Consider the following 26,087-nt stretch of genomic DNA (forward strand, 5'->3'; position numbering starts at 1 on the left):
TTTTAGTTAAGGTAATAGAAAAAATCAACTAGTAATTGTATTCATAGTAATCAAAAGTAATGACAGTTTATATGTGTACACCATGTAGTAGTAGTACCTCTATACCAATCTATTAGCTGTAGCTCTGTATTGAATCGTCCAGTATATATCTCTGTCATGCATGATTCTGTTTGTGTTTGATTGTGGTAAGCAGGTCCATTTGTGTGTTCTATCAAGGCAGAGAAGTACAAGTGTGTGTTGTTGTTGTTGTTGTGGGGAGTATGTCGTGATGGGTTTGTGGTGTCTTTTGTTGGGTAATTGTGGTGGTGTATTTAATTATTTATTTAATTTATTTATATTATTGCATTTATTATTATTCATATTATCACAACCAAAATATTTAGCCTGTCTGTTTCAGCTTTTTCTTCAATAAATTCATGTTTCAATATTTTCAAAGAAATTTTTAATTCTCTCTGAGTTAACTGAAGTAACATAATTATGAAATTATTCTTGCCAAAGTTTTCTATTCCCTTCAATTTATGATTAATTATATCTCTACAGAAACAAATAACCAAAAATGTTATTATTTTGATTATGTATGATGCGTTTTAAGATGACTTACATTCCTTTCATATTTGCAGTCACTGGAGCCTCTCACAAATGGCAGCAACAACTTTGTGTGAGGCTGAGGAACGTGGGACCTGCATGGGGCTCCAGCCTCCCCTCACCCTGACTCATCATGTGCCAAATGGCCAACACAGACTCCATATGATACATACAAATATATATTTTACTGATTTATGATGAGATTGGCAAGTGCAGCCATAGAAATTCATCTTTTAGATTGGATTTTCTGGTTTCAAAATAGTCTAGATGAGTGAGCAAGTCTGTAATTGAGAGGAAGATGTGTGTGACATGTCAAGCAGCAACTGAGAGTGTGGAGAAGTCTGAAACCTTGCTCCTCACGGACAAATGAGTAAAATACTTGATACAGGAACTAGAATTCTTATGGTAGTAGAGATCTGCTATCAGTGTAGCACAAGAAATGTTTGCTGGGTAGTGAGAGGCTGGCACTGAAGGCCTCAGCTGAACAGAGACCAATTGAAGGCATTAACCTTTGCACTTCTTATAGCCAAAGAAACCACATTGAACTATTGGTAGTCCACAGGTGCACCAGGTGTGAGACAGAGGGCACCATGTGGTGGGCTGATCAGTAGCCTGGGGTCTGTGGTCTGTGGTGTGGCCTGTGCTGGTGTGGCTGGGCAAGCTAGTGTGACTGTGTAATGTGTTCCATGCTCACAATCTACTTGCTGAAGTAATTCTCCAGAGTTGCCATTTTTACAATTAATGCCCTGTACATGAGTTCCCTCAAGTCTTTTTGTATATATACATACATATACAGTAATTACATATAGGAAAGGTATCACGCTTCCATTCTTTGTTACAAGAAGCCAGTTGTACAATAACTACCATGCATAAACTCATTGCCTGTATGTCAGTCATAAGTATTAACAAAATTATGTGCATCATTTTGTGGTTTTGTGAAGATTAATAGTTTGATTTTTCAATCAGGAGGAAATCTGCCTGTCAGAGGAAAAGTACATGGATATCTTTGTAAGCTAACTAATGACTTGGAGGAAATGTTAACACAGAAATGGTATCAATCTGGAATTACCATCCCAGGAGCCTCACAGTCTCGCCGGGTGTGAGGGTGTGTGGCACGTGCAGTTCTGTTCTGATGAGTACAAAGGCATTTTGAGTATTCTCCTGTTTAAGAGTTCTTCAATGTTACTTTTAGACAGTCATCATGGTTAGTATTGTGCTTGTGACTTCCCTTCAGAATTTCAGTCAGTTAGCTAACATCATTTAATTCAAATTAATTCAGATGAATCAAGGTAACAAAAAAAGAAATGGAGCTGAAAATAGGAAGCTAGATCTGAATCTTAGCAGGTGATATTTTTTATATGAATTAGGATGAATAGCAACTGCCTGTGAATTTAGTCAAGACACAGTCTAAGAATTGGTGATGTTGGTTATTGAACCAGACATTGTACTGAAAAGCAAGTCATCCAAGATGATGTTCCTTAGGAAAATTATAATTTGTTTATTTTATTTATTTATTATTTGTATAGTTTGATTAGTTTTAAAGCTGGTTATGTTTCAGAACTTTGAATTTAGGGACCTCAAGCTATACACTAGCACAAATGTACATATTTCAGTTATCTTCCTTAACAGTGTTGCATTATACATACATAGATACGTGCAAGACTTTTGTTATGCATTTTGTTAGTTTTGCATAACATGCGGGCAAGCAGCATGTTGTCTGGTTGCTGCCATCTTCCACCACCTCCTCCTACAGTGCACTCGTAAGTTTGATGCAGGAACACGGTTGCGTCTCTCTCTCTGTGCCAAGATGTACACACACACCCACCAGTAGGTCTCCCCTGTGTGCATATAAATAGAAGGGAAGATTCATCACATTGGTTCACCTCGACAAGATGCACAATTTTGGTCCTTGGATATGTTATGAATAAGGCCTATGCTCTTTTTTGTGTACGTGAAAAGCCAAGAAAGTAGGCCTTATTGTAATCCTTGCAGGCTCAAAAATGGATGATCCCAGTCTCCAAACAGCGAGGACGAAATTGCCCATTCTAGTCCAGTGTATTGTTAAGACTTTATTTTGGCTAGTTGGTAGGAGGTAATTAGGGAAATGTAGTGTGTCTCATTTTGTCAGTGTGCTTTTCTACCAGTATCTTTTGTGTGTAAAATGTAGGATTACATGTAGTAGGAACCATTCAACACAAGCCATTCAGTGTGATTTTATACATCCCAAAAAGTAACATAATTCTTTAAGCAAGTCATATATGTTGGCATCAAGCTGAAGAGCCCAAGGGTTAAGGTCACCTGAATCAGATCAAGCTTTGTCTGTATATAAATAGTTACATGGATGGCTCAGGAGTAAATCTATAGATATGGGAAACATCTTAACATGGAGATGACAAAATGTACCACAGCTGTTGGTTCCCCTCAGCAGAACTTTGTGCTCTAAGCATAGATATTCTGGTATGTTATAACCTATAATATGTAGATTGTTCATCTTTTATCTAGGTTTCTGTCTCCTTTCCCTTCTTGTCCAGTATTCAGAATGGAGAGGTCAGCTAGTGGTACCAACATAGAAGAGACTTAATTGTCTACATTGTCTCTAGCTTGATATATACCTTATCAGTGTTTACAATACAAATTTTCATTGAAGGAAGTTGTCACATGCCAAGAACTTGTATAAAGGCAGACATAATACAGTTAAACCCTATTTTATCAGACTGTAATATAGTAATACTGATCTTATGCCATGATCTTATGCCAAAGATTGTTTGGGAGGGATCTTCCTGGACAACTTCTGCCATACCAAGGACTTGTCCTGTAGCTTATGGAAGTTAAATATTCTTCATCATATTTGTTCCTGTTACTTGACCAAACACTTCAGTTGTACTGTATGCTTTACACTAAAGCATTTCTTCTCTACCTTAGATGTTTTGTTCACGTAATGTAAGGCAGGTCAGGACTGTGTCTCATCAATATCTGTCAAAAACTAGATTTTTGGTCAGAGGCATTTATGTAATATGCCGTAATAAGAAAAAGAAATGTGTCTAAGAAGGCAAAGTATAGTATTGAATCATGGCTTTTCGTTTTAACAGGGAATGTCCCTTTCTGCTGAAGTGAGGTTTTACTGTAACTGTCAGTCCTTATTTTACCAATAATCTCATGAGTGATGGACATGTGACAAATGTACAGTGAAGCTCCACTATATAGTGTGAAACTCATCACTGTAGGCCACCAGACCTCTGACTGGCTGGCTGTAGATGTACCCTGTCCACGTCACTGGTGTGGCACACTCTACCCGGTGCCAAGGACCAAGAGAATTGCTACTTGGTCAACTGTAGTGGAGATGCACTGTACATGTGTATGTGAATTATGTATTATGTTAAAAAGCTTAGTTTGACTTGAATTGTATGGACAACACTGTCATCTTATTAATTAGTTGAAATTTGTACCAAAGATTACTCTTAAATATTAATATCTCCTTGAGACGGACTTCATGATTGGCTGTCTGGGCTACGCCTGCTGCAAGAGAGACATGCAGCTCCTGATTCAGAATTCAAAGTAGACAATTTAGTTTCTGGTAAAAGTTATCAAGCTAAAGAAATTTGTACTCCTGTTCCCTTGATTTTGTTGTGCTTTATGTTCCTAGAAAAGTATAGCAAATTTTAGAATGGCTGACAGCATTCATCAGAAGATTATGATTGTTTATCTGTATATCTGTATTATGTATGTCAAAAGATAGACTGTCATTATATTCCTAAATGGGTCATTAGGTTTAAACTGTGATATACAGTGTAGTAATGTTTTTGTCTCATTGTTTAAAATTGTGTACCTAAATGTGTTATTATAGACACAATATATTGGTATCACACAACAGTTTGTAACATGCAAAGTGAGACATTACTTTTCTACAATTAGTCTATGCGTCTTATTCATCTGATATATTGTGTATGGTGTCTTAAGCATTTTTATCAGTGTGATTGAACATTTTATGAAGGTGTCCTTATAGTTGGTGTGGATGGGACTGAGTACTGCATAGATGTGATGTGTGAGTGGTGGTGTCTGTACAGTTTTGAGTTGCCGTGTTGGGATCCCAACATGCACCGTAAGGCGACCCGTGTGGGCTGCTGCAGGGGGCTGGAGGAAGCCACCCTATCATTTTATACGAAAGTTACCAGCCATCTTGAATGTTTGGTATCTCCTGCTCCTCATTGCACTGGTGAGCATTTCTCAACAGTCTCCACTTTCAGGACACTAAGTTCAGTATTAGAATATTCAGATAGGTTTCTAAATTTTAAGTATTTTATCCCAATTTCCCATTGCCACTAAAATTGTCAGGTATTTGTCGTCCTTGCAGGTGTCATGTCCCCCTTTCACGGGTACTTGAGAGCTTTCCTGGGGTGGAATATCTTGAATGGCTTTACCCTCTCCCACTTCTAAATCACAATGATATCACAGTGGTGGAGTGAATTACCAGTCTAAGTAGACCATTTCAAATACCAATCTGGTTCATGTGCTATTTGGCTGTGCATGTGACCAAGTTGAACTGTCCCTATTAACCCACTGTTTGAGGGATGTAAATATAAAGTGCACTAGATTATATTGATTTTAACTTAAATTAAATAAGCCATTGTTGTTTGTTGTTTTATGCACACATTGAACATGGAAATAGCACATCCAGCAATTGGTGAATCAAATTCTCAACAATGTGTCATGTTCACATGTTTTAAAATTACTTTGGAATAAAGAAACTGTTTGCCAAATAGCATTTGGTTATGTTGAATCCAGAGATCCGTCCCAGTGCCCAGGCAACAGACGGCCTTTATTCATCCTCCAGCCATCACTTGAACCTTTCACAGCACCATTCTATGAAAGAAAAACTACCTTGTCATTTGCAGGTCATAAATGAGAAGACCTGGAATGATTTTATTGTGTTATCTAAAGTAATAATTTAAAAGTTAAAATTAAGAGTAATGATGGGTAATTTACAAAGAACCACATTTCAAATCACGACTAAAGACCACCACAATACCCACTGCATTAGATTCTTTACTGTGGCTTATCAAATACGAGGCACACGTTACTAAGACGCAATTCCAAAAGTAGTTTTCAAATTTAAAGTAATTTTGTACCTAATTTTCTTAATCAACATGGTTTGAATACAAAAGGATGATTATTTATTTTGAAAAAAAAAGTGCCATAACGGATTAAGTAGCTCCACCTGTGACTATCAGTACTAGGAATCACAATTTTGCTTACGACTCCTGTCTCCCTACGAGGCCCGGCGAGGCGGTGTGGGCGGCCGAGGTGAATGAATGCCAAGAGTGAATGATGTTCCTTTACTCCATCAAATACCTATTTCAAATCCACCAAGCTTTGAGCACAGTGTCCAATTTGTGCTTATATTTAGGTTATTACTATGGTATTGTACATTAGATTATTGTAACTCAGTTTCATAACAAAACACTTCATTTAACAAGGCTGTTTGATTTTCCTTGATGCAACACCTGTTTGTAGGAGAGGAAAGTGAAAGAAAAAAAATATTCTGTTTCGGAACATGGAGATCGCACAGAGCATCATTTCTGCGGCACGCTATGCCCCAGACATCACAGCTGTGACACTACTAGGAGATAATGAACTGAATTTTGGAAGAATTAAAACTTGTCAAAAAATATTGCGAGAAGAAAGAAAAATGATTTAGGATTAGCTTGGTGTGGCAGAAGTGTAAGAGATTAATCAAGTAGATGTGAATGGAGGGCATCTGATAGATATGAAAAATGATAGTCTAATGTCTCGATCATCACAGAAGTAAGAACGTAGCCAAGTATATTAAAAAGACCAGCAACAAGCAAAAATCAGACGTATTTCCGCAATAACTTTAAGCGCGCCCAGCAATAACAATTTTGAACTAAAATGTCAACTGGCTCAGCGTGGAAATGGCGAGGCACTGAGATTCATGTGGCAGTCACGGAGCGCCGAGAGCATGACCGAGATAAACTGTCTTGGGTGGGTCGCCCCACACAGTCAGGCCTCTCGTCGGCCGTCTCCTCAGCTCCTCAGTCACCTGTCTCGTCTCACACTGATTACCAGTGCGCTCGCTGATCCTGACCCGAAACCCACATGAGAAAAATCTAGTAAAGAGTGAACGTCAAGTGAAGCATCCACGAAGGGTAACAGCTGACGAGGATGAAGGGATACTGCAGACTGTGGGAGTTCTCGGAGCAGAATACCCTGGAGGAGAGGAAAGAACTTGCACGCCGCATGAAGCGCCGCCAGCCAGGAAATGTGCCCGTGGTGCTGGGCCGCGCCGCACGGTGAGTATGCTTCTTGTTCACAGTTTCACATGGGACGGATTTCTCACGTGTTACTGTACATTCATACTAAGATATAGCTCGTCTCGGGGCTCCAGGGCGACATCAGAGCAGCCTCGTTGCCGCAGACTAGATGGCTGATAGATAATTTGTTCGAGGCTGCTTGATGGTGTCAAATTTGAGGCTGTGTTGTCCTGTACTGTACACGCTCCTACCATTGCTGCTCGCGGTGTAGTTTAAAGTCATTCAAGGTAAACAAAACTAGAAGACAAACAGCAGTATTACTTATAGGTGAGAGTCGATAAGGAGGTGTTTAGGTCGCTACGTCAAACACAGACAAACATACTGTACATGCCCAACTCGTAGCATCCACCAAGGCCAAATGTGGAACGTCTCGGTATTTGCTCACACGTGATATCGCATTCCTACCCTCCCGCAAGCTCACGTGCATTCCCTGACCGTGATCCAGGGGCGTTACTTGAGAGCACGAGGCTGGAGGTAGGTGTGTTGGTGGGGGTGATGGCTTCCGGACCCCTGAACGCGCTAGTGACTTACCCCTCCACACTCAATCATTCCTTCTTCAACTTTGCTCGCAGTAGGTGTCAAATCATTCCTATTATCATATCAAATATACTTGTAGTTATGGAGATAAAGTAGAATATTAAACTTGTTCAAATGAATATATAAAATTAAAACATGATGAAGCGGAATAAAGTGTGATGGGTGCTTCTGAATCTGAATGTGGTTTACGCTCTTTTGGTAATAAATAGTCGAGTGGATTAGGGAGGGGAGAAAGAGGAGGAGGAGGAAGATGGAGGCAGGGGAGAAGCTGTGAGGTCGAGATGAAGGGCGAGGTAATGACTGAGTGACCTGACTGATGGTCGCGAGGCCACCTGAAATGCGCTCAGTACTACCACTAACTGAGGGTCTTCAGCAGCTCGTGATGTGGAGGGGGAGGGCGTCTCGAGTGTGGGTGTGGGGCAAGACTGTCAGCCCATTACAGGTCAGTGCGGGTAGGGAAGGATATGATAGGAGAGAATGTGGGATAAGTGAGCATGCAGTAAACAATATATACATGTGGACTGTTTGAGTGTGGCTTTTTTTTCTTTTTACTCTTATACGTGTGTCCAGGGAATGATCTTAAACAATCAATGAGGATAAAAGGTACACTTGAGAGCTTAGCCAGCATCCGTAACCATTGGAGTGAAGAGAATGATAGTTCTTCAGTATCGCGTTTATATCACATTCATTGACACGCTATGAATTACACTAGTGCTCCGCTCCCAAACACATAGAATGATTTTCTTATCGTCATCAAAACTGGAGATACGGAGAATGTTTTGCGTGCCACTGTTATATACAAGTAGTCCACGCCATTACACTTCACCCAAGTAGTAAATTCGTGGATGCGTCAGGCAAGGAAGAATCAGGACACGTCAAACAAAAAAAACTGTTCTAAAACACTTCAGCGCCACACCGCCTCTACATCCAAAGGGCTGTAATTCAGGTTACACTTTTTTCATAGTGTCTTTATGGTGCTAGTGACAGATTATCAAGGATGTACTAGAGAACCTGGCTAATCACCTCTGTGGCCTTTGAAAATAGCAGTGATGAGTAAGCAAAGCGTTTCTGAATACGATCCGCAGTTCACCCATTACTTTTGACTTGCATGGAAAAATAACATCAACAGAGGACCATAGCACCGTTTCAAGCGTGTCTCCCTCTGGCAGATGCCGCGTGGGGACCTACCAGGAGCTGCGCGTGAGTGCCCCTGGACACCTGAACCTGGCACAGCTGCACCTCGCGTTAAGGACCAGGATAGAGGTAGATCCTCGCCACTCTATCCTCTTCTTCACCGGCAACACCCTGGCGTCCGTCACCTGCACCCTGGCCAGTCTGCACCACGCCCACGCCCACACAGACCACTTCCTGTACGTCACCTTCTGCGAGGAGAACTTTCAGGGCTGAGGGAACGAGTGATGTGCCGGATACCAAAAGCCAGTATCTCTATTTATGTTCGTCATGATATGCAGCTATAACTAATCACTTTTGCATATGTTGTAGTCAGGTCTCCTATATTTTTATACTCAAATAAACTTAAATTTTAGTATATGCAAGTTTTTAAGCTTCCTCTCGTCTTCGCTGGGTTTTGATCAATATTGCGTGGTGGGATGGGGTCAATCTTACATCAAATTACAATGGAAGTGTGCACGTAGGATTGATTCAACTTCAGGTACACGACGATGGTGAAGGTGCTAGGTGCAAAACGTCAGTAGCTACTTAAGATTACAGAAACCACACACACACACACACACACACACACACACACACACACACACACACACACACCAGGTAAAGCAAATAGGTTCAGAGGTGCATCCTGTTTTATGCAGAGCTGAGTGAGTGAGGAACACCTATTTTTTCCTTCCACACTGCTGCGTTACACAAGAGCATTTCCAGTTTGAACATCTCACAATATTTTGACAACACTTTTCCCCACCGAGCGCGAGAAGTGAAGCTAATATTCTGTCAAAGCACGAAAAGTATCATAAAAACCATACAGGTGAAAACAACAGTAGCATTTACATAGTTGTGTGTGTATATGAACGTAGGGCGTTCACTCTTCACAACGCGTTATCAAAGCTACCTTTGTACAAACTTCAACACTCAAACGCATTAACGAACACGTGGAAAAGTAACACAGATAAACTCCAAAATGCTTGACGATAGGGAATGATTAATGAACACTGATATTGTTTACTATCTGTAGGCCTCGCCCAACGCAGTTTGATCCGCCTCACCACCTCCCTCTCTAGACACTCGGAACCAATTATGAGCTCAGAACTAATCATTTTCTATAGGCTGCATATTTCTGTCTTAACGCCTGTTCTGCGAGAGATTACTCACTGACGATCCGCCACTGAGCAGCCATTCAGTTATACCTCGCGTGGTGTCTAACGGTGAATGTAAATGTGTTAAACAACTTGTACATCATCTACAAAATGGTTAGTTACCTACAAAATGAGTTAATGGTGACAAAATACGCACTACGTGGTCTACGAATCTAGTTAGAGTGAGTCGACTATGATAAGTTCAATACAGGAGTTTCTCATCCCGTCGATCGTGTACATACAAAAGACGAGGTGCTGCTGGCGTTCCCAGGTGAACCTTCCCGACACAGGTGGGGCCAGGTGTGCTTGACTGACGTATCACACCTTCACGAACACCTATAAGATAATCAGGCAGTTAGATAAGGAGAAATTAGTGAATGAAATGTGGAAGAAAAGAGAACATCATCGGAAGAACTTAATTGGTCAGTTCATAATAAAAAAAGACAAGAAACATCGAGGAAGCGCCGATACAAAGGCCAAGCTTCCTGACCTACACCTGATCACCAACATCAACAGGTAACCATTTAAACTTGCCGTCACACGACACCTCTACAAGGATATCAAACGGAATTATCAACCTGCACCAGACTAATTCGTTGACAAGTCACAACAATCAAGAGGCTGAACCACGTGCTTGCCTCACCTCACTAAGCTGCGAGGATGTCTGGTGTTGCGAACTGTCGGGTGATATCCGGGCTGGCGAGCAAGAGCAGTGAGGTCCGCTGCTCTGCCTTCACAGCATGCTCGGATCACAGGCAGGCCGAGGAGAGGCAGTGGCTGTGTAGTGGCAGACCCCCGCACGGCAGCGACACTCACTGACACCAGTAGTCAGCACCCTCGCATCTAGACAAACAGAGGGAACGATTGCATGACATTCCCCTGACCCCACACACACACACACACACACACACACACACACACACACACACACACACGAGGATTTTATTTTATTTCGTTTTATCTAGTTTATTTATTTACTTGTGTGTGTGTGTGTGTGTGTGTGTGTGTGTGTGTGTGTGTGTGTGTGTGTGTGTGTAATTCACCTCGGTCGTCTGCTAGTCACCCAGCCAGTCTTCCCCATTACGGAGCGAGCTCAGAGCTCATAGACCGATCTTCGGGTAGGACTGAGACTACAGCACACTCCACACACCGGGAAAGCGAGGCCACAACCCCTCGAGTTACATCCCGTACCTATTTACTGCTAAGTGAACAGGGGCCACACATTAAGATGCTTGCCCATTTGCCTCGCCGCCTCCGGGACTCGAACCCGGACCCTCTCGAGTGTGAGTCAAGCGTGCTAACCATTACACTACGCGTGTGTGTGTGTGTGTGTGTGTGTGTGTGTGTGTGTGTGTGTGACTAAGCATTCACATCGGTTATGTATCACGTCCGTCATGGAGGACTGACTAGACAGACCTTCACTAATCTATGTAATTATTTGGACAAGTACTTACGACCTATCAGTAGCAATAAATACACACACACACACACACACACACACACACACGAGCACTCAATAGCAATAGTAATGGTTAGCCTCAATATTCAAAACCAATATACTGAACTAAACAAAACCATTACACGCTCCCCATTATTTCATACGTATTGACACCCTCCCTGTAGTGTTGCTCCAGTAGTGTTGTAGTAATGCTCGCGCGCCCCTTTAATGCAACACACAAATACTACGTTGTATATAATAAACCAATAATTCGACTCACTGAAGATATGAGTTCTGAAATGTCACAACTGTCATAACTTGTGCTGATTACTCGCCGTTATTCAAACACAGTGTTGTTGGCTGGAAATCAGGACACAGTTTTCCTTAAATCCTAAATAAGTTTCCCCTTGAAGTTATTTGCGACGGCATATATACCAGCTTTGACTTTTGAGTTAAGAGTTGAAAGAGTCTACGCTGAAAAGGTAAAGCTGTGATGCATAAACTTTCATCCTATATTTTTTTTTTCCGACTCCGTTTCGAAACCTGTCATTCCAGAAAAAAAGAAATAACAAGGAAAAAGAAAAGAAAAAGAAATGCTATACACGTACGTACGCGCTACATACTCACATTACATGGCATTTTTATTCTTACAATTTAAAGAATGAATTTTCTAGTGACCAAAGTAAAAATATGCATGTGGATTTGAAAGAAGAAAAAATGTACGTGTTTTCAGGCCATTAAGTTAAAAGATAAGCAACGACATGGCAAGGGTACGAGCTGTAATGTGTGTGTGTGTGTGTGTGTGTGTGTGTGTGTGTGTGTGTGTGTGTGTGTGTGTCTTACCTGTAACCACGCAGGCACCAGCACCAGAGCTAAGGTCACCGCCTCTGCCTTCACTGTCCTGGTAGCGCCACTCACCACAGCGCTGCTGTTGCTCATTGCTGGCCGTCCGTCTGTCAGGAGATGAAGCGTAAGTTATGACAGACAAGGTGTGTGTGTGTGTGTGTGTGTGTAATTCACTGTTTGATCTGCTGCAGTCTCTGACGAGACAGCCAGACGTTACCCTACGGAACGAGCTCAGAGCTCATTATTTCCGATCTTCGGATAGGCCTGAGACCAGGCACACACCACACACCGGGACAACAAGGTCACAACTCCTCGATTTACATCCCGTACATACTTACTGCTAGGTGAACAGGGGCTACACGTGAAAGGAGACACACCCAAATATCTCCACCCGGCCGGGGAATCGAACCCCGGTCCTCTGGCTTGTGAAGCCAGCGCTCTAACCACTGAGCTACCGGGCCGTGTGTGTGTGTGTGTGTGTGTGTGTGTGTGTGTGTGTGTGTGTGTGGCGCGCGAAGGCGTACCTAGTGGGGGCGGTAATGCTGCTGTGCTGTTCTTCTGCATGGCCGCCGGTTCTTCCCCTGTTGATCAAAGGACATTATCTCTCTCTCTCTCTCTCTCTCTCTCTCTCTCTCTCTCTCTCTCTCTCTCTTAAACGTCACAATTTCACAAAATATTTCAAATATAGTGCAAAACATGTTAAATAATATATATCATATAAATTCTCCTGTGTGTGTGTGTGTGTGTGTGTGTGTGTGTGTGTGTGTGTGTGTGTGTGTGTGTGTGTGTGTGTGTGTGTGTGTGAGTGACAAGCCCAGAGAACCCCAGAACTCAAGGCTTAAATATCAATAGTGTTCCTCCTGGCCGCCTCGTCTTGCGCCTCGGGTCCTCGTGGTTACCGTCGAGCACGTGAACTCTGACGGAGGTGGGGCTGAGGCCGGCCGGCGCGCAGGTGTAGCGGCCCGCGTCCTGGAGTGTGGCGGAGGAGATGAGCAGATGGCTGGTGGTCGTGGTCGTATCCTTCACCACCAACACTGCCACGCCACCACGACTGCTGCTGTATCTTATATCCTGAGAAGAACAAAGCAGGTAAATACAAAATATAACAAAGTAGAAATATTTGTAGCCGTTTCACATTAATATGGAACGCTTTAGGCGATTTAAACTAATGTATAATATCATTACAAGCAACGAAGAGCAAGATTGGGATGGAAAGATATAAGATTTTGCTGTTTCTAGCCAGTAAAATGTTTGGAGATGCCTATAGATGTGGAGAAGTCCCAGAGAGGTAAAAGAAGTGGAGCAGTCCCAGAGAGGTAAACGATTAACGATTTATGTGCCAAATAGCCGGGAAAAGGTTTAGCCATTGCGAGAATGTATGCAATAAACTACACAAGGTAATTCAAGGGAAGATGTTTATTCGCAGTAGTAGTAGTAGTAGTAGTAGTAGTAGTAGTAGTAGTAGTAGTAGTAGTAGTAGTAGTAGTAGTAGTAGTAGTAGTAGTAGTAGTAGTAGTAGTAGTAGTAGTAGTAGTAGTAGTAGTAGTAGCAGTAGTAGTAGTAGTAGTAGTAGTAGTAGTAGTAGTATAGCAGTAGCAGTAGCAGTAGCAGTAGTAGTAGTAGTGGTAGAAGAAGTAGTAGTAGTAGTACATTACCTTATTCCCATGGTACCAGAGCACATAGGTGGGTGGCTCAGGCAGGTTATGTAGGATGCAGGTTAAGTTGATCATGCTAGCCTTCTGCACGTACAGGTCCGGGGAGCCTAGGATTTCCCCTCGAGGCTCTGCAGAATGAAGGAGAATAGGAAGCAAAGGAATAAAAATGTTACCCCGCTTTCCATCCCTCCCCCTCTCTCTCTCTCTCTCTCTCTCTCTCTCTCTCTCTCTCTCTCTCTCTCTCTCTCTCTCTCTCTCCTCACCGAGTACTTTCAGGAAGACGGTGAAGGCTTTGATGGGTTTGGTGCTAATCTGGCACTCGTAGGTCCCCTGATCGCGAGGTTGAGCAGACCTTATTCTCAGCGTCCACTGGTTCGTCCCGTCTTGGTGCAGCACCTCGTAACGCAGATCAGTGGTGTACGTGTACCGCCCCACCGTCAGTATCCTCAGGTCACGCCCTCGTATCCATGACACCTAGGGGACAGGAACAGTGACAAAGAAAACGGGGAGGAAAGGAAGCTAAGATGTGTGTGTATGGTTTATGTGTGTTGTTGTGTGTGTGTGTGTGTGTGTGTGTGTGTGTGTGTGTGTGTGTTTCAGGACATGTTAGTTAAGGCACACACACACACACACACACACACACACACACACACACACACACACACACACACACACACACACACACACAAACTTGCTATAAATGAATTTGAGTCGTCGAAACTGTCAGACCGATGTGACTTAATTACAGGTGACCCGTTCGTTACCTGAGCCCGCTGTGTACACGGTGAGTTTCTGACAGGTAACATAGTAGACAAGATTTTAATGACCAACATAATTGCCAACTCTCACACACACACACACACACACACACACACACACCGTAGCTCAATGGTTAGAGCGCTGGCTTCACAAGCCAGAGGACCGAGGTTCGATTCCCCGGCTGGGTGGAGATATTTGGGTGTCTCCTTTCACGTGTAGCCCCTGTTCACCTAGCAGTGAGTAGGTACGGGATGTAAATCGAGGAGTTGTGACCTTGTCTCGGTGTGTGGTGTGTGCCTGGTCTCAGGCCTATCCGAAGATCGGAAATAATGAGCTCTGAGCTCGCTCCGTAGGGTAACGTCTGGCTGTCTCGTCAGAGACTGCAGCAGATCAAATAGTGAAACACACACACACACACACACACACACACACACACACACACACACACACACACACACACACACAAGGAGACAAGCCAATATTCAGCTAGAGCCTTCCTTATTTTCTCACCAATCTTCTTATGTTGACTCACCGTTCTGTTGCCAATGGAATGAACGCGGCAATGGAGTTCAGCCCGCCTCCCCACATGGGCGGTGAGGGTGGTGGACATGCTGGGGTCGAAGTAGGGCTGGTCGGTGACGAGAGGCGAGGTGTTCATAAGCTCCTCGTCCCTGGTGCTTCTTCCTGCTGGGCCACCGCCGCTCACACCTTCTCGAGCAAACGATGAGGTAAGGCAAGTGAAAAGAAGTGGACATTTTTTTTATCATCTCCAATATTTTTATCATTTCCAATAGATTTTTCCCTCTCGAGATTTCTTTTCCCACCTTCCCCAGTAAACGATGAGGTACGGCTAGTGAAAAGAAGTGTTTTTTTTTATCATTTCCAATAAACTTTTCCCTCTCAAGATGTCTTTTGCCTTTTTAATTCCTATGTAACCTAATCCACCTATCCCCACGAATACTAACATTATTGTCAACCTATCCTAACTTATCTCAAGATAGAAGCGGAGAGAGAGAGAGAGAGAGAGAGAGAGAGAGAGAGAGAGAGAGAGAGAGAGAGAGAGAGAGAGAGAGAGAGAGAGAAAAGTATCCATTCTCAATTTCATCAATGCTTTCATACATTTAATGGTGAACCCATTATTATTATCATTATCGTTTTTGTTGTCGTTGTTGTTGTTGTTGTTGCTGCTGCTGTTGTTGTTGTTGTTGCCCATTATTATTATCATTATCGTTTTTGTTGTTGTTGTTGTTGTTGTTGTTGTTGTTGTTGTTGCTACCGTTGTTGCTACTACTACTACTACTTCTACTACTACTACTACTATTACTACTTCTACAACAACTACATACTGCTACTACTGCTACTACTACTACTATACTACTACAACAACAACAACTACTACTACTACTACTACTACTACTACTACTACTACTACTACTACTACTACTACTACTACTACTACTACTACTGCTACTGTTGCTACTACTACTACTATTACTATTACTACTACTACTACTACAATCACCATCACCACTATCATCATCATCATCAACATCATCACTGCGACGTTCAAAGTGCATTTTCTTCAGACAGGCACAGAAATCTAGCCAGTGTAAACGCTTTCAGACTCACTAGCGTCACGAGAACAAAGGATAAGATCTACAGTAACTCTAAACACTAAAGCGATTAACTTGATAGAGAAGTATTGCAGCTCAAGACTTTTAACGTTTAACTTTCGTTGGACTGCACCTTCACGACTCAGTCTGGCGAATGAACCATGAAGCAGCCGAACCCATGAAGCAATATCGGGTCTGCCTCAGTGAGTGTGTGTGTGTGTGTGTGTGTGTAGCGATTACTTCTTAGCTTTCATACCCCTCACTGGTTCCACTGTTCTCCTAAGTAGGTGAGTTATGGCAACTTTAACACGCGCAAACACCAGTGGCGAATCCAGGATCAAGATATTTGGAGGATAGTCTGAATTCCTGTATTGCTTGAGATTGGTGGCGAGTGTAATCAGCTGTGGAGGGTTGGGGGGGAGGCGCTGTAAACCCCCGATAATTCTTTTGAAAAGTTAGCAATCTTGAGGGCATTTTTAAGATGTATGCAGCTATTTTTTATGTAATAATGTCATTTTTATGTAATAAGCAAAAATTTCCGGGGTGTTCAGCTTCCTCAGGTCGCCCCTCCCCTGGATCTGTCACTGGCGCGCGCACACAAACACACACCCTTACACACACACACACACACACACACTTCTAAAACTCCACACTTCCTCTCTTTACTTAATTAACCTTGACGGGAATGTCCAACACCACACGAACTCAAACTAAAAATACACAAACTAACACATTAATACACAAACAAACCAGTGCCGCTACTGCAAACTTTCCAATCTAACGCTGAAGAAATTGTAGAAAGAAATAATGACGTAATTACAGAATGATATCCAATACCTTTAAAAAATAACACCCTAACAACAAAAGGACGAGAAAACAACACTGCGGGGAGCAACTGCATATAGTTTTATAGTGTAGCGCCTCGTCTGTGGTGCTTGGGGCAGGTAGGACGGGGCTGGGGGGTGATGGATCAGGGCTGGATCGGTGGATGGAGGCAGGGCGGCGGCAGGGTGGGGATGAAAGAGCTTGAGTTACCAGTTTTCGCCAAGTCGTCTTTTCTCACGTAAATGGACACAATGTTAGCCTTTGAACGAGCATCTGCATGACTCGAGTATTTGAATTGATGAGGAGGTAAAATGGTGCTTGAGAGAGAGAGAGAGAGAGAGAGAGAGAGAGAGAGAGAGAGAGAGAGAGAGAAAGTTTACTGTTCTCGTGTTTTAAAATTTTAATGCCTTGCATGAACTCAGCCTAGCCCTCAGCGACCTCGTAAATATAATAGGCAAGAGTTTACAGTTTCGCATAAAGAGTTTGCTACTGTTTTCTGCGCTGCTCTCTGTGAAAAACTTCCCACATATACTGACGGGTGGAAAAGTCACGCCATCACTCTCTGGTAACACACAATGGACTCGAAAATTAGAGGTTAAACTGTCTTAGTAAAGTCCAGTATAGACTCGTGCATATTATTGTTGTTGAAATTGTGGGTTGTTTTTGCCGTAATCATTGAAAATTCTCTCTCTCTCTTTCTTTCTCTCTCTCTCTCTCTCTCTCTCTCTCTCTCTCTCTCTCTCTCTCTCTCTCTCTCTCTCTCTCTCTCTCTCTCTCTCTCTCTCTCTCTCTCTCTCTCTCTCTCTCTCTGCAGACGATGTTATATTCATCAAACGAGTAAAGCTCTGCCCTTCATCACCATTATTTACGTTATTACAGTAGAAATTATTATTTGTAGGGAACGAGCTAGTAAGTTGTGCACACACGGCAATTAAATTACATTAGACAAACAAGTAAACAAAAAAAATTATGGCACGGTAATAAAATAAATAACAATGACAAATGGTTATTATCATGGAAAGGTTGAAAAAAAAGTCCTTAGCCAGACAGACGTGAGAGACTGTATTTGTCAGGCTGAGTGTTATTTTTGTTTTTTGTTGATGTGCGTGTGTCCCTGTGGAGAGTGGAGGGTGGCGGGTATGCAGCGAGCAGCCATCACGTAGGAGGGACATTTCAGGGCAGAATGAGTGCAACATGCCATTACTGCGCCGGAAAAAGTGACTCAAGCTTGGCGGTAGCAAGTGTAGCGCCTGGATCAAAGGGACCGTCAAAGGCTAGATTGCTGGAAGGTGTTTTTAATAAGCAGCAGGTGATGTAATAAGCAAGGGTGGCGGCACACAGGGCACTCTAAAAAGATTACTCGCGTGCAATACAGTGATAGTGAAATGCTTGCCTGCTGTAAATACAAATTAAGTTTTGTATATTAAGTGGTTTGAATTTAGCAAGTATAGCAGTACTCTGAAAATTTGACTATGCGAGTCATAAACTATACACGTTAACTAAAATGCAGCTGGAGCGCTTTAACAATTCATTCTGTGATAAAGATGTGCAAAACGGCCACTCTATTACGTAACGTGGATGGTTTTCCAAATGCTTTTTGTAGCTATAACATCGGCAAATAACTGGTGCTGCAAACATTACGTATTTATTATACTCCTGACCTCCCTTTGCAAGCCCCTCTCCCGCGTATAGTGTATGTACACCCACGTCCGCACCCTCAACGCCTTGCTCTCACTCTCTCACCCTCACCCGTCCTATCAAACCCACTCACCCTGTCGTCTCCATTTCGAGCCTTGCCAGTTGCCGAATAGCCGCCCAAAACCCCTCGTCATAAACCATTTGCGATATGTTTATCGTCCCCCTTGACAGAGCGCGTCCCGTGGGGATTTTGAGGCAGGGCAGATGAAATACGGCAAGTTTTGATCCTGTCTTTGAGAGCGACGGCAGCGGGAGCCTCTTCATTTTGCGGACACTGGCACAACGAGGGCCGGGCTGCGAGGCTTCGAGGCGGAAAAAGTGAAGAAGCCAAGGAGGCAGAGGTCGATGCCGCCAGCAGGGAGAGGCTTTTCCAGGTTATGGCCACGAAGGAAAAGTTTGGGGAATACTGCACCCGAAAATGAAAAGCGAGGACGGCGAGCACGTGGAAAGTCTGGAGATAACTTTATTATACGCCACAGGGAGGAGGCTGGGACGACTGACAGTAACAGATTGATTTGATGGTGTCGCCGCGACATTAAAAGTTTAGGAGTCTACAAAAATAAATGCTCCGTTATTGCGTCTTACAGCAGCTGACAACACTGACATAAGTTGCCAGTTGATATAAGTGATTAGAGTGGATGCGAGTAACCGAGCACACTATTCGCATCTGATTAAACTGTCTTAAATTGAATTCTACTAAAAAGACACTATAATAAGATACCCAAGTAGGAAGATGAAATATAAGGAAAACGAATCCTTAATGATAAATCTGAATTGAAATATTGCACATGACTCTTATAGTAAATGTTACGATGATAGTTCAGCTGATTGTTTGTGGAGGCAAGTGCCGGAGTGGTGGTGGTAACTCCCTTGTTAGGGTATACCAACATGCTTGGACAACAAACAGCCTCAAGTTCTCCCAAGTAAAGCGGTAACGGAGAACAGCACGAGGCTCGCCGCCAGCATAGACACCGGGAAGCTGCAGTAAAGCATCACAATACATGACAGGAATGGCCAGAGACGCTGAGTGATTTACAAACTTGACGGCAATAATGGCAAGTCAAGTTTCAAAGGTATCTCCTCCCTCACATCGCTCTCTCTCTCTCTCTCTCTCTCTCTCTCTCTCTCTCTCTCTCTCTCTCCATGCAAACTAGCTATGGATTAAGTTACGTAGGTTAGTTTACATTGGCACATACCAAAACCTTTCTTCTTCCACTCTCAAGCAACAATTACAATCACACAAGTTTTTTCTTCTTCTTTGTTTATGTTCTACGATTTTCTAAACGGCAGAGTACTTCAAAAGAGTGGGTTACTTAAAAATATCTGACCACAGCTAAAACTCTACCCGAAGCCTTTGTCACCTCATCTTCAAACTGTGATTCCGAATTTCTTGAAGGTGTATAATCGGCGAAAATATTAACTTTACCGTACGTGCATTAAAGAAAGCAGTGATATGTGTGTCAATAGCAACACACTGCAGTAAATAAGTACACTGATACAAATAATAATGTGAAATTGTATGTGTTGATGTTGACTTTGTGTTGTGAATTGATCCAGAGCGTAGGTGCAATGTTGTGGATTGAATAAGTAATACGGCGTGCTATAAACAACAGGGTTAGGCTACGTGAAGAATGGATGGAGGTCGTGAGGGAGAGGCGGAAGGTTGTGACTTGGCTTGTAAACATCGTTGTATACTTAAGTTACTCTGGTATGTAAATGTATGCAACGTCTGGAGCTACCCTATCCTCCCCTCCCTCCTCGCACCCCCAATTCTTCACTGCCATTTCTTTCTTCTCCCCGCGCCTCCTACCCGTTGCTTCCTCCCCCTGCAACCCCTCCGATTTACGATCCCCAGTAAAACCTCTTCCCTCCACGCCTCTTCCTCCTTGCTGTGCGGCCACCTTCTGCCTCCTGTCGCCGGCACTCGTCTCTCCCAACACTTTATGACCCCCAGCGATGAACTGTCTACACACGACACACGCTCACATCACGCGGAAGGAGGTGAGGAAAAATTTATCACGGCCCTATCAAGTGTGTGATACTCAAGGCGAGAAAGGCGTGGCATTACAAAGACTCCCTGCGGCGCCCTTCTGTCGTGTACGCCTGCAAGACTCCCAAGCTTATGAAGTTAGGGTTATCTACATCTGTTTTATGAGACTTGAATGTGTTGCCAGTCGTGCAAGCGTGACCAGAGGAAGCTGCAGTTTCAAGGTGATTTGGATCTGATTTAGGTATTCTAGTGACATAAGCGATGTAACAAAGGTGGTGCAAACAAAATCTTTGGGATTAATAATAAGGGAAGGATAAAGAGTAAAGCGAAGTAAAGTTTGATTAAAAAGGAGGAGGAAACTGGTTCTCAGATTGGATAGTGGATGACTGAAATAGACTCGGTTGCCAGGTCTAGTGAAGTCAATAAGGAACTTTTTAAGACAGGAAGTTATGGACAGGGATGATGGGTGGACTGTGTCTCTGCCATGTGTAGGTGTTACTGAGTTTCTTACAGCTTCCCTTATGCTCCTATCTTATTACCCACTACGTCTCTGTCTGAAAGTTATGTTGAAAGCATCCGTGGGCGAGACAGAAGCAAGGAACAAGTAAAGTTAAAGAAAGAGAAACGTAACACACGGACAACTGTATCAAGAAAGACGAAAATGAAATATCTGGGACGTTAATGTCTCCGTCTGCCACGGCGGTGTCGATCTTCGTCATTGCAACAAAGTCAAGACATTCCCAAGAGTCAAGGTACGCAATTCAGAAACAAGCGGGTCACGCGGACTCACTGGCTGCCGCTACACTGACTCCATACCCTATCTACACAAAGTAAAGGATTTTTCTTTTCTAGATATATTTAGTTATAAAAACACTATAAAGCATAGACATTCCAGGACAACCGAGGCGATCTTGTTGCAATGGCTGGCCAACTCGTTTTCTTTTCTCTCTGCAATTATATATATATATATATATATATATATATATATATATATATATATATATATATATATATATATATATATATATATAAAATGTTATGCGTTAGAAAACCACGCAAAATTTTCATCCCTTGACCTTGAGGGCGTTCCCTGTGGGCAGCGAGCCACTCAGTGACACAACACAATGGAAGTGAACGCTGAAGGCAGTATACAAATACCACTTTTCTTGCTGTTTGGGTGCGAATGCTGATACTACAAGGAAATGCTATCAGCTGGAATGTGAAAACTGATATTTTTCTGAAGTTCTTGTATCTCTATATACTTTCATGGATATATCTAGATAAACATAGACAAATAAATGTCATTAGGCCGTTGTTGAGGTGCGTTAAAACTTAATAAATTCAAAAGAAGAGTCAAAACATCTACGCTGGATGTACACTACACAACATACCGAAAAGGCTGCAAAACAATGAACGTATACCAAGAAACCCGTCGTGTGGCATTAACAGTCCGTCAAGTGACAGGACTCGTGACAGGTCCAAAGGGTAACATGACAGGTGTACATGCACATCATACAGCAAACAGCCCCGCCATCTTCACTACTGGTGGCCTGTCTTGTGTTTTACCTCAAGTCTGTCCTATTTGGCCGCCTGGCGCCTCTGGTCGGGCCACACGCTCCGCGGCCACACCAATCACTGCTCCCTTCCTTTTCTGGCAGGATTCCTACTGCCGGAAGTGACAACAAGCGTGAATAAGGCCCTCTGAATCACGAGCGCCTGGAGATAAAGAATGTTCTGGCACCGATATACAATAAGCAACAATGCTGACCGAAATGAAGAATGACGCTCGCCTCCCTCCAGCACACCACACTATGTAATATCACTAATATTATCGTGAAAACTCACATACTTCGCCCCGTTGTGCAGGAAATGTAGGTATCTTTCTTCCGTTAATAACCTAACTCAACGGCCTATATGACTCATAAACAATAAATGCTCTTGTAATAACCTATGTAGATGCTATATAAAACACTACTTAGGCAGAGAAACACAACCAAATCTGCCTGTGACGGGTGCATTGTGTGTAACCCCCGCACTGCCACCCATCGCGCCGGGCCACAAGTAAGCCTCCCTGAATGTGGCCATTACCGGGACACAAATGCAACAATACGTGCTGGCTTACCTGGCACGGGAGTCAGGAGCGGCACCAACAGCAGCAGGAGCAAGAGATGAAGGGTTGGAGAAGCCTCACACATCGCTGTCAGTCTGTTGGCATCAAGAGACACTTTACTCAGTCTCGTCCGCTGCACATCCGTCAACGTCACTTCATAAGCTTTCAACACTGGACTATTTGCTTAACATTGCGACAATCCTTCTGGCAGTCTGGGTATAATTGTGTAGCCTCCTCGCACCTGTTTCCTCTGCTTGGTAAACATTAAGACGCGTGGCTTCCTCGTTCCGTCTCGCCCCGCTCCTCCTTGGTCAACAGTTCCCGTGATAATGCTTGATTCGCTAACAAGAACAGCCAGCTTCCGCCGCACACTCCAGGCAGACCAGCTATCTCTCCTCTCCCATCAGTATTTTCTCTCAGTAATCGTCACACAACGCTCACTGTCACTGATACTTTGCTCACACGTGGTCGAGAAGGAAAAAAAAATTTCGTCTGCCGAGTTTAATTTTCCGCTCCGGTTGTAATTTACAGTGTCACGCTTGCTCTTCTCTACTGTCACGTAAGATAGGAGTTCCCATTAACCAGTTAACTAATGCCGTAATAATTATGTGCGAGAGGAAGAGGAGGCGCCACGTAGCTCCTTACCCTCCGGCATCTGCGAACACACTGACTCTTCAGCGAGTGAGAGCTGCTCCCCCAGTCCTCCACACCGCCTTCTCCCCCACCTCTTGCAATCCCCAATCGAGCTCTTCCATCCACACACCCACCCACCCACAGTACGCCCATCAGCCCTCCCTACTTACAGGTGCACTTAACAAGGATATTTTATGCACATCCGCCGTGGTAACATACACTACTTATTGCCTATTTGCATACATCACATGAGTGGGGGCTTCTGGCATAGGGACCTTTGAGTCTATATTCACTTCACCAGGATAGGGAAGGCAAAGGCAGCCAATCCACCCCCAATAATAGGATACTTCAAACCCTTTAGTGTAAAAAGGTAGGAATAGTAAATCCAGGAGCATTTTTTTTAGACTAGAGCTGCTTTACTTGACTCATTTTTTAACGTGTATTGAAATGAGAATATAGTGCTAATGAATCTGAATATCTCATGTGAGTTTTAATAGCAGTCCAGGAAAGATTTCTTGATATTAAAATTTCTGAAACTAGCTATTACTTTCCTTCATAAACTCGATGCGATTGTGCTTGCAGGGAATGGAAAGAATAGCATAATGATTCTCGTTCTGTTGCAGAGTTTACGGAACCAATGTCGTGGCGGTTGTAAAGAAAAAATGCGGTAATTACTTGCAGGATCGAGGGTGGCGGAGTGGCGCGGGTGAAGGGAAAAACAGTAAAAGGATTCGAGTTTTGTCATCATCTGTAAACTGATTAATGCAGAGTGCAGACAGAGGAGGGGTTCAACTTGACACACGACGAGGCGGTAAGTAGATGAGTGACAAGCTTTGTGAGGGAAGAGATGGTGTTTCCTCCTCCTCTTCATCCTCCTCCTCCTTTTCCAATTCCTGCCACGCCTTCCTCTTTCCCTGTATCCTTCCCCTCATCATCAAATTATCAAGGGCAGATGGCTATGTTCAAAAGGTTCTATTTGAAAGTATATGAGTTTTAACGATGTTTTTGTGGTTGTAGTGACAAACCAACAAGATTTATGCATCATTAGCAGGTAAAACACTCGTAGCAAACCCGATTAATTATCTTTATAGCCTTTAAGAATAGTCATGGTGAGAGAGCAAAGCGTTTCTGAATACGTATCAAACGCTACATATTATAAATCTCTCCCAAGCCTTTCTACTCGCCTCATTTCTTCCTTGATTGCCTCATGATCCTTCCTCTCCACCTCCCTCTGTCTTCCTTGATCCTATTTGTATTGCAACCCTACTAATGGAGGCTCTAGTGGCGGAAGGGAGTGTATCTGGAAATGAGCACTTGGTATAAAGCACTAAAAATTGTTTGTACAGATTGCGACGAGTGTTACGAAAGTGTTAGAAAACTGATCGCGACTTTTTTCACAGTTTTCTTCTTCCCGTGTGTCATTTCAGTACGAGAGAGAGAGAGAGAGAGAGAGAGAGAGAGAGAGAGAGAGAGAGAGAGAGAGAGAGAACAGAAACAGTATGGAGTATGTATTAACAATTAGTCATGAAGAAGGAAGGAACACTTATGCCCTTTTAACATCAGTGACTTTCGTTTTATTTTCTTTTTAACACAACTTTTCTCTTCCCACGTGTTACTTTAGCATTCAGGAGAGAGACCCGGAATTCAGACGCGGAAATTAGATAATGACAATGAATCATAAAGAGCAGAGGTGCGCTAATGCTTTGTTTTTCAGTCAGCTTGGTACGAAAACAATATTCCGGCGGTAGAGTTCCCAGTTCCGTGTCTTCAGTCCCCTCCCTCTCTCTTCTCGAACACAGATAATGGACTTGCTGGTCTCAAGAGATTCTGCCTCACATTATCAAGCAAATCTTCCATCTACAAGCTGCGAGAGACAGTAATCCCTTCCAGTTTCTGAATAAGTATTTATGTTTTCCTCACAAGATCCTCAGGGGAAAAGATTGTTTGCTATTGATCTCTTGTCCTTTATCTGATATTGTGTCGATCTTTATGGAACTGCTTCTAAGTTGGACTGTGTGGACACTTAGTGAGTTTACTGGTGCTATGGAGACTGGCGGGCTGGTGATGTGGACATTATTAGGACCTTATTGGGTAGCTGGGCATGTGGACACCGGTGGTACTGTAGTGGATCTCATTTGCTGGTGTTACTCCTCCAGTGATATTCTTGAAGCTTCCGCCATAAGAAAAAAATGAAGGAAAACCCAAGTAAACTGAAATACTGCGTCAATTAATTCGTTAATGAGAGGTCCACTGGTGGCGATTAGCAGCGTAATAGACAACATACATTTCCGGGTCGCCTTAATGATTATCGTCAATCCGAAACCCGCTGGCCATCACTCGCCCCGCTGCGCCAACCCGTCCACCAATCACATGATGCTAGACACACACACACACACACACACACACACACACACACACACACACACTACCGGCCCGATAGCTCAGTGGTTAGAGCGCTGGCTTCACAAGCCAGAGGACCGGGGTTCGATTCCCCGGCCGGGTGGAGATATTTGGGTGTGTCTCCTTTCACGTGTAGCCCCTGTTCACCTAGCAGTGAGTAGGTACGGGATGTAAATCGAGTAGTTGTGACCTTGTTGTCCCGGTGTGTGGTGTGTGCCTTGTCTCAGGCCTATCCGAAGATCGGAAACAATGAGCTCTGAGCTCGTTCCGTAGGATAACGTCTGGCTGTCTCGTCAGAGACTGCAGCGGATCAAACAGTGAAAAAAAAAATTACACACA

The 26,087-nt window shown here is 43.3% G+C and overlaps 3 protein-coding genes across 11 annotated transcripts in view; 2 read left to right on the forward strand and 1 right to left on the reverse strand.

Annotated features, from left to right (window-relative positions):
- The window catches only part of LOC123513176 (very low-density lipoprotein receptor-like), a 454,065-nt gene extending 448,007 nt beyond the window's left edge, over nt 1-6,058 (forward strand). For 6 of the 8 annotated variants that reach the window (XM_045270126.1, XM_045270124.1, XM_045270121.1 and 3 more), the window contains one exon: nt 621-6,058. In XM_045270126.1, coding sequence (XP_045126061.1) covers nt 621-662 — 42 coding nt within the window. In that variant the 3' untranslated portion in view covers nt 663-6,058. The remainder of the gene's footprint in view (nt 1-620) is intronic. The other 2 variants (XM_045270125.1, XM_045270130.1) reach the window with 1 other exon arrangement.
- On the reverse strand, nt 4,559-23,369 carry LOC123513177 (zwei Ig domain protein zig-8-like). 2 transcript variants are annotated; one of them, XM_045270132.1, is made up of 10 exons: nt 22,957-23,369; nt 22,728-22,810; nt 15,012-15,187; nt 13,984-14,194; nt 13,721-13,848; nt 12,965-13,136; nt 12,590-12,646; nt 12,063-12,172; nt 10,425-10,624; nt 4,559-10,117 (listed from the first exon to the last, which is right to left on the reverse strand). In XM_045270132.1, exons 2-9 carry the CDS (start codon nt 22,798-22,800, stop codon nt 10,610-10,612), a joined length of 942 nt encoding a protein of 313 aa, XP_045126067.1. In that variant the 5' UTR covers nt 22,801-22,810; nt 22,957-23,369; the 3' UTR covers nt 4,559-10,117; nt 10,425-10,609. The 2 variants fall into 2 exon arrangements, with proteins under 2 accessions (XP_045126067.1, XP_045126066.1); XM_045270131.1 differs by having other exon boundaries at nt 22,728-23,369.
- Nucleotides 6,760-9,000, forward strand: LOC123513178 (gamma-aminobutyric acid receptor-associated protein-like 1). Its single transcript, XM_045270133.1, has 2 exons — nt 6,760-6,893; nt 8,621-9,000. Exons 1-2 carry the CDS (start codon nt 6,766-6,768, stop codon nt 8,856-8,858), a joined length of 366 nt encoding a protein of 121 aa, XP_045126068.1. The 5' UTR covers nt 6,760-6,765; the 3' UTR covers nt 8,859-9,000.
- Nucleotides 23,370-26,087: the final 2,718 nt, after the last annotated feature.

Source organism: Portunus trituberculatus, chromosome 35, assembly GCF_017591435.1.
Source record: "Portunus trituberculatus isolate SZX2019 chromosome 35, ASM1759143v1, whole genome shotgun sequence".
In the NCBI taxonomy this organism is placed as follows: domain Eukaryota; kingdom Metazoa; phylum Arthropoda; class Malacostraca; order Decapoda; family Portunidae; genus Portunus; species Portunus trituberculatus.

What these genes read in the sequence shown, in the direction of transcription:
- LOC123513178 (XM_045270133.1), top strand. Translation starts at nt 6,766, where the DNA reads ATGAAGGGATACTGCAGACTGTGGGAGTTCTCGGAGCAGAATACCCTG. An exon ending in GTGCTGGGCCGCGCCGCACG is followed by an intron (nt 6,894 to 8,620) that starts GTGAGTATGCTT and finishes TCCCTCTGGCAG; the next exon opens with ATGCCGCGTGGGGACCTACC.
- LOC123513177 (XM_045270132.1), bottom strand. Translation starts at nt 22,800, where the DNA reads ATGTGTGAGGCTTCTCCAACCCTTCATCTCTTGCTCCTGCTGCTGTTG. An exon ending in TCTGGTACCATGGGAATAAG is followed by an intron (nt 13,137 to 13,720) that starts GTAATGTACTAC and finishes TGTTCTTCTCAG; the next exon opens with GATATAAGATACAGCAGCAG. An exon ending in AGCATTACCGCCCCCACTAG is followed by an intron (nt 12,173 to 12,589) that starts GTACGCCTTCGC and finishes ATCTCCTGACAG; the next exon opens with ACGGACGGCCAGCAATGAGC.